Raw genomic sequence first — 6,097 nt, 5'->3', positions numbered from 1 at the left:
AAATCCTTTACAAGGAGTATACAAACAATTATTTCCATTTTAAATTAAAAAAATATATAATTTTTGACCATGAATTAGATAGTTTATCATTTTTAATTATCTAATTATTTTGTCTTTAAAATGAATATATGTTATGGCTTATTCCAAAGAAAGATTTAATTAGTTTAACACATTTTTATCATAAAACTACACAATATATACTTATAAATAATTTTTAGGGTGAAAATGAATTAGAGGGATAAGTATAACATATTTAACATAATTATTAGACAAACAAAATACATTTAATGAAAGATGCTCATTTCTCTATGGTTTGATATTTTTAAAAATTATTTTAACAGGAAAATATGCATTTTGCGGTGGTTTTTGAGTCATTTCAAGAGAGTTTAAACCGACGCTAAAGTAATTATGCGGCGGTTTTAAAATCATCGTGAATTTTGGCATCGGTACTCATTTTATGGCGGTTTTCATTAATGGCCGGAACAACCGCAGCTAAATGCATATTGCATTTAGTGGCGGTTTTAGCGGCGGTTATAACTGCCGCTAATCACATAGGCATCCCCCTCTTGGATTACATTTGTCGACAGTTATAACCGCCACTAAGTTCAACTTTCTTGGCGGTTTTAAACAGCCACAAATTGCATTAGTTGCATTCCCCGATGGTTTTAGCGCCAGTTCTTAATGGCCACGAAATGCAACATTATTGTTTTAAGTTTTATTTGCCGGCGGTTTTGGCGATAGTTTAAACTGCCGCGAAATGCACATCTTACAGCCTATATTGCCTTTCCCGGCAATTCAAAACCGCCGCTAATGCCAACCATGTTTTTTTTATTATTTTTATTATTTTTTGATTAATATGCAATTTGTTTACAACATATACCTGCCAAAGTTTTATTAAGTTACATTACACACCATTCAATTACTAAACAAAAAAATAAAAATATGTTTCATATATAAAATTTATCAAACCATTAGCACAAAAGATTCACCATTACATCAATTGAACAATTACATCAATGGGATTAGTTTTTTGTTTACATTACCAGTTGCACTTAACAATAATAGTGTTGCATTCATGACCGTTGCACTTGTTATTACCTGCATAAACAATAAATCTCTCATTAATTGATTAGAGCAAAGAATGATTTGGATAAATCCATATATACAAGGAATATACCTTGTGACACCATGGTAGATAGAAGTACCTCTAGGAAACCCACTGCTTTTTTTTTTGCAATTATAATTACACTGACTAGTATTAACATATACTCTTATTGTGATGCTTAACTATGCCTATGAAACATATATACATATGTATGTATATATACCTTCAACGAGATGCAACATATTTCTGTCTGGTCATATGTTTCATTTATAATTACACTAACTAGTATTAACATATACTCTTATTGTGATGCTTAACTATGCCTATGAAAAAAATATACATATATATGTATATATACCTTGAAAGAGATGCAACATATTTCTGTCTGGTCATATGTTTCATTTCCTCTAACTCTTCATAGTTAGATATCTGAAAATATACAACATTAATTATATATATATATATATATATATATGAAAGGAATTAAAGAAGTTATTGTTAAAAGGGTAGAGAGTTTAAGTTACAGGAAAGCTGGTTGTTGTAGTTGTTCCCAAGTACTTAAGAGAAGCCAAGTCATAAGCTATTGCTGCCTTATCTTCTTTATCATAACCTCCTCTGTGTGTGTATATAAATAGAACAAATCAAGCTTAATAAACATAAAGAACAATATGTAAAAGAGAATAGAATTAATCATTTGCTTACCAAGATACATTGCATTCAATGAAGTAGTTCATCCCAATTTGATTCAAATGAACAAGTTCATAAATAAAAAGAACACAAGCAAAACCTTAATTAGTTATTTTGACAATGAACTAATTATAACAAGTATTAAATGTATAAATCTAGCTAATAAATCACACCTTTTGTACCCTTCTGACTTTGGCCTTCTCTTCTGCAACTATGTATTACAAACAAGTATATATTTAATCAACAATATGTGTGTGTGTGTGTGTGTGTGTTAGAAACAAGTATATAGATATTTAATAAAGTTGCATCATCAACAATATAAATAACATATATATGTAAAGAACTTCATATACCTAATCATCAATAAGTCAAGAGCATGACAATTTCCACTTCATTTGCCTTATATCAAGAGTTATATATAAACAACAATCACATACATAACATTACTAAAAGATAAAAAGATCCATCAAATACAAGTTCTAGTTAAGCAAAATAGAGGTTTAGATCTCATATAAGCACTACAGTTCAACATAGAAATGGAAACAATAGAAAATTAGTAATTGTCCATCAAATAGAAGATAACAATAGCCAAAAACATAATGTCATAATAAGATAAGCAACTAACATAAACAAAACAGTAAATGAAGATAATGTTGTCATTTCATGTTGCCGCATCCTCAACGAATCTCCTAAAATGAGCTTGCCATCCTTAGCATACTCTGTGACAATAAAAAAGAAGCAAACTTATTAGATTGATCCAAAAGAACATACTCAATCAAACAAATAACATATGAAGCATACATTTCATTTTTTTCAAGTAGAAAAAGTATTAAAAAAAAGAAATTATACAACTTTCACTATGTGGTCATCCTGCATTGTTTGAATTAAGTTTGTCGTTTGCTGAATGGCTAGATTGTGACGAACGCCTCCCAATAACTGGGGACCCTGCATTTTCCTATTGTAAAATGAAACCAATATCAAATATTAACAAATAAAAACAAAACTCCGAAGCACAAACATAAACAATAGATTGATAACAATCATATGAAACTATAACCTTAAAATGAAAATTTATCAAAAACCTGATTATGTATACAATTTTGTTTTTGATTTGCCAATTGTTGGGTAAGTTTTGCTATATGTTGTTCATTGACTTCAATTCATTGTAGTAATTGATGGACAGGTTGCCTAAGAGCATCAACTTCAGCTTGTGTACCCCTTGGCGAATAGCACCTACTGCTCGAACTACTCGATGACCCATACACCTGAGTTGGGACTACTCCAAGTGCCAAGCCACGAACATACCCTGGGTGTTCTTTACCAAAAACACCAATATGTGCCTCATTTTTAGAAGAAGACTGAGATCGAACAACTAGATCTTCCTACAAAAATAAAGTCAAAGGAATGATTTTATTAAAGCGCTTATTATTATACAAACATTGAACATATGACATAAATCTATATTCAACTCACATGATTTTGCCTTGCCTCATCATTCACAAAAGACCCATCTGATGTGGTATGACCAACTTGAAATAATTCAGCTCTTGTGACAGGCCGACCAAGTTGAGATTCCTACAAAATTATATCAATTTAATATGTGCATAATAGTATTTAAATGATAGTCATAATTAAGATTTGCATGATATGAAACTAATAACCATTTCATTTTCCAATCGAGCAAATGATTTTGAACCCAACATGTGAGGAATTGTTAGGTGGCTACGGTTGGTAGTATTTTGAGCTGCTTTTGCCTGCATATTACACGGGAAACATTTAAATGGAGACAATAGTTAATAAACAATAATGCTTTAAAGAAATACATTACAATAGAAAATATATGCATATTACCTTTGTGTCAGGTCGAGCCCTATAATCCACAAAAGCAATCCATTGCTCCAAGGGAACTTCAGGAGGTATTCTCCCAATGTTGGTTTTGCGGGGAGCATCGGGGTCACATTTCAAAGATTTGTACAAGTTACACCTATGGTCCCTCCATTTTTTGGCCAAACTCTTGAGAATGTAATCTTTATGCCCATCATCATTAACCTCCAACTTTGTCTACATATAAACAAATACATTAGTACAAATATCATATAATATCATAACAAAACAGTATAATTTATAAAATTTTAGGTACAAATACAATTTAAGAATAGGACCTTTATGATGTTATCCCACACATGATCTTTGTAATAGGCTGGAACAGTTTGCCACTTATCATAGCCAATAGGGAAGTTGGTACAATTAGTTGCAATGTGCACTAAAAATTGAGCAAGTAACCCGACTGACATATCAATCGGCTGGTTTCGACAATTCCAATCCACAATAACTTTCTCACCCGGAGGAAGAGTGAATATATCAATAGCTCGCATTTGTTGTCCCTTCACTCCTCCATTGCCGTCTACCACATATATATATATATATATATAAATATATACCATGATAAAACATATATAAGTAATTATAATTTATAATATATAATACAGGAAATCGAAATTGAGAATAATTTATTTGAATGTAATAAATAATTTATATTTATTAATTACCTCTAATCTGCACGTCCCATGTTCTTGTGGTTCTTTTAAGGCCTCGAACAACCTAAGGCCCAGTGGTCTCGACATGCTCTGTATGCGAAGGAGCCTCTTGGGATTCTTGAGCATTATTTGGTGGTATGGGTGCATGTGTACTCAAATTTATAGAATGACTGGTGACATCAGTCTGATTTGCCGAACAAGTAGAAGCAGTGTGTCTTTTGGTCATTGGCATAACTGCACATATAACTTGTAAGCGATGAGTTGGCTCGAGAAGTAATATAAAGGCAATAAAATCTTAATAGACATACCAATAAAAGAAGGCATTACCAAATAATGCCAAGTAATTATTCAACTATCATTCTCAACTTCAAAATTTTCAGCAATTGTTGACAAAATGTTATCATTCGGATCATCAACATCATCTCGCCTCAATTGTAGATGTGTATCTCCATCAGGAAATAAATTATCCAAATTTTGCGATGGATAAGCTTTGATATTAGCACAGTTTTCTTCATCACTCTCACCCATATCATACAAGTCTCTAGGCTTTAGATGTATTGGTATACACCATCCATCTTCCTTTTCATCATCAATAAAAAATGTCATTTGTGCCTCAGAAGCTTTAATATATGGCTCATCATCTTCATGCTCCCCGGTATGTATAGGTCTTGTAAGAATGATGGAAGTAAATCCCAATTTATCAATTTTCATGCTTCTAGGGTGAGTTGTGTTAGCTCATTCAAATTTTGAACAAGGTCACTGAAAATATTCCTTTATAGCTAATCTCAATGATGTCAAGTAATTTTCCATAATATGGCACACCTACATATCGCATATTAACATCACTATTGCTTGAATAGCTCCTTGTTCCGAATATACCGAAAACTCCATTGTTCTGTGTTTTTAATCCTTTCTCATGTTCTAGAGTATGAAACTTGTACCCATTAACATTATATGTTGTGTATCGCCTTGCTTGGTTAATGGGTCCTTGTGCAAGTGCTATGAGCAAAGTTTTATCAGAATCTTCGAGCCCATCACGATCTCGATTGATCTATAACAAACTAAAATTACTCAAACACGCCATATCGAAATAAAAATCTATTAATTCAATGTAAAAGCTACGTGACTTGATTTATAAACCAATTATTAAACTCTTTGTGAACCATCTTGTCTACTTCAATAGGATTCTTACTTCTTGTCCTTAATTGTCTTCTTGCAACATTCCTGAATTTCCTGTGATATTTGACGTGGCAATTTAATAATCAAGTTAATTTTAGTAGTACATAAACAACGCTAATAATACTCATCGAACATATGAGTCAAACTCACTGACGCTTTTACTAGTATATGTCGATGGGCCTGCAATCTCTGAATAGATGTCAAAGTAAACCATGTAAAACCACCAATTGGTTTCCCAACACATGGAAAAAATTCCGCAATTTTAGCATTTGGATGTTGAGAAATGTCGCGTTCATCATCAACACGTCTTGGTCGATTCCATATTGTCTCAATATTATCTAGATATCTTGAACAAAATGTAACAACTTCTTGTGCAATATATCCCTCCGCAATAGATCCCTCTGGTCATGCTTTGTTATGCATGTATGATTTTAATAGTCCCAAGTACCTATGAAAATAAATTGTTATTTGTTATATGACATAAATATGTGCAATGTTGTTATCAAATACCACTAATGTCAAGAACCATTAGTTACCTTTCTATTGGATACATCCAATAATAATGGACTGGACCTTCAAGTTTGGCTTT

At 32.0% G+C, this 6,097-nt stretch overlaps 1 protein-coding gene across 4 annotated transcripts; it reads right to left on the bottom strand.

Moving 5' to 3' along the window:
- Positions 1-1,635: 1,635 nt before the first annotated feature.
- On the bottom strand, positions 1,636-4,557 carry LOC120252560. 4 transcript variants are annotated; one of them, XR_005534030.1, is made up of 8 exons: positions 4,342-4,557; positions 3,955-4,202; positions 3,644-3,853; positions 3,454-3,546; positions 3,266-3,367; positions 2,418-3,174; positions 1,966-2,003; positions 1,636-1,715 (listed from the first exon to the last, which is right to left on the bottom strand). XR_005534030.1 is itself a non-coding variant. In XM_039260742.1 (6 exons), exons 2-6 carry the CDS (start codon positions 4,165-4,167, stop codon positions 2,953-2,955), a joined length of 840 nt encoding a protein of 279 aa, XP_039116676.1. In that variant the 5' UTR covers positions 4,168-4,202; positions 4,342-4,557; the 3' UTR covers positions 1,796-2,952. The 4 variants fall into 4 exon arrangements, 1 of the variants encoding a protein (XP_039116676.1); XR_005534028.1 differs by having other exon boundaries at positions 1,966-3,174; XR_005534029.1 differs by lacking the exon at positions 1,636-1,715 and having other exon boundaries at positions 1,796-2,747; positions 2,875-3,174.
- Between the last annotated feature and the right edge of the window lie 1,540 nt (positions 4,558-6,097).

The sequence above is a fragment of the Dioscorea cayenensis genome, chromosome 21, assembly GCF_009730915.1.
Source record: "Dioscorea cayenensis subsp. rotundata cultivar TDr96_F1 chromosome 21, TDr96_F1_v2_PseudoChromosome.rev07_lg8_w22 25.fasta, whole genome shotgun sequence".
Taxonomy (NCBI): domain Eukaryota; kingdom Viridiplantae; phylum Streptophyta; class Magnoliopsida; order Dioscoreales; family Dioscoreaceae; genus Dioscorea; species Dioscorea cayenensis.
Note: the sequence above shows the minus strand (reverse complement) of the source record. Positions and strands in the feature narration are given on the sequence as shown.

Bases quoted from the DNA above. Each gene is read 5' to 3' on its own strand.
- LOC120252560 (XM_039260742.1), bottom strand. From the start codon at position 4,167: ATGCGAGCTATTGATATATTCACTCTTCCTCCGGGTGAGAAAGTTATT. The intron at 3,854-3,954 runs GTCCTATTCTTA...GTTTATATGTAG, and splicing joins TGTGGGATAACATCATAAAG to ACAAAGTTGGAGGTTAATGA. The intron at 3,175-3,265 runs GTGAGTTGAATA...TTATTTTTGTAG, and splicing joins ATGAGGCAAGGCAAAATCAT to GAAGATCTAGTTGTTCGATC.